At 40.0% G+C, this 1,576-nt stretch overlaps 1 protein-coding gene across 1 annotated transcript in view; it reads left to right on the forward strand.

The window, feature by feature from the left end:
• Positions 1-1,576, forward strand: part of ETH_00042745 (tRNA delta(2)-isopentenylpyrophosphate transferase, putative) — a gene marked incomplete at both ends in the record, with an annotated part of 4,235 nt that overhangs the window by 364 nt on the left and 2,295 nt on the right. The window contains 4 exons of the mRNA XM_013374732.1: positions 1-88; positions 220-270; positions 662-726; positions 1,198-1,285. Coding sequence (XP_013230186.1) covers positions 1-88; positions 220-270; positions 662-726; positions 1,198-1,285 — 292 coding nt within the window. The remainder of the gene's footprint in view (positions 89-219; positions 271-661; positions 727-1,197; positions 1,286-1,576) is intronic.

The raw sequence follows: 1,576 nt of genomic DNA on the forward strand, positions 1-1,576 counted from the left end.
GTTTGGTGGTTGTCTTTGTTTGTTTTCAGTGGAGTCAAAGACAAATGAAGAATTAATTGAAATGCTGAGAGAAGTTGACAGCGCGCGGGTGTGGGGCTTTGCTGCATGCATGTTGCTGCTGCTGCTGCTGAGGTGTACAGACAGCAGCAGGGCGCAAAAAACTTTTCTCTTTTTCTTTTAATTGACATTTTTTATTTTCTTTTGCTGCTGCTTCTTCAGGCGCAGCAGCTGCACCCCAACGACAGGCGAAGAATCATCAGGAGCATTCAAGTTAGCAGCAAATGCATGCGCTCTTGCGGCTTTGCTGCTGCTGCTGCTGCTGCTACTGCTGCTGCTTCTGCTGCTGCTGCGGCTGCTGCAGGTAGTGCCGCTGTTGCTGCTGCCGCTATGTTGCTGCTGCCGCTATATTCCTGCTGCTGCTAAACTGCTGCTGGTGCAACGAGTTCAGCTGCTTGCTAGCTGCTGCTGCTGCTGCTGCTGCTGCTGGCCTTGCTGAATTTGTTTAGGGGCGACGCTCGAGTGTCTGGGCAGCTGCCAGCCTTTTTGCTTCGAAGGGCAGCAATTAATTTGTTATATTTCATAATGATTAAATTTAGATAAATAATTAAATCAATTAATTAATTTATTTATTTTTTTATTTTTTTATTCCTTTTATTTGCAGGTTTCAAAACAATTTGGAATGCCCCACAGCGAGCTGATGCGGGCGCACAAATCGCAGCAGCTGCGGTAATTAAAAAAAAACAAGAAAAAAATAAATTAATTTAATCTTAAAATGGGGCTGCATGCGCTGCAAAACAAAAGAAATTTGCTGCAGTTAATAGAGTGCATATGCATGCATGCATGCATGCATGCATGCATGCATGCATGCATGCATGCATGCATGCGTTTGTCTCTGTTTAATTTAGACGCTTTTCCCCTTTTTAGTTTTCGGCTTTCGCCAATTGCTGCTGCTTCAAACTGGCCCTCTCAGGTTACACCTGCACGCATAATTGCGTGCATGCATGCAATTATGCATGCATAATTGCATGCATAATTGCATGCATGCACAATTGAATACATAGTTGCATGCATAATTTCGTGCATAATTGCGTGTCTAATTCTTTGCACACTTCCGTGCATGATTGCATGCATAATTGCATGCATACAGTTAGAGCGGTAAACTGGTTTCTTGCTGCGGGCGTTGGGGTGTATGTACAGCTACGACGCATGCATTTTGTGGCTGGATGTGAGGGATAGAGAAGTTTTGGAAAACAGATTAAGACGGAGACTTCTGGAGATGTGTAAAGTGCGTTTGAGAGGCAACAAATAAAATGAATTAAAATTAAAATTATTTAATTGATTCATTTATTTTAATTCAAATTCGATAAAATTGACACAAAAGTTGCCAAAAAAACATTTTCTCGCACGCTTCAAACGCCACAAGCATTTGTATCCCAATCTGCCTTTATATTTATATATTATATTTATATTTATATTTATATTTACATTTATATATACATTAAGATTTGTATTTACATTTATATTTATATTTCTATTTTCATTTTTAATTATGTTTAAATCCACCCTAAAAGCCTCT

Source organism: Eimeria tenella, genomic scaffold (genome assembly GCF_000499545.2).
Source record: "Eimeria tenella Houghton genomic scaffold, Eth_scaff2241, whole genome shotgun sequence".
Lineage (NCBI taxonomy): Eukaryota > Apicomplexa > Conoidasida > Eucoccidiorida > Eimeriidae > Eimeria > Eimeria tenella.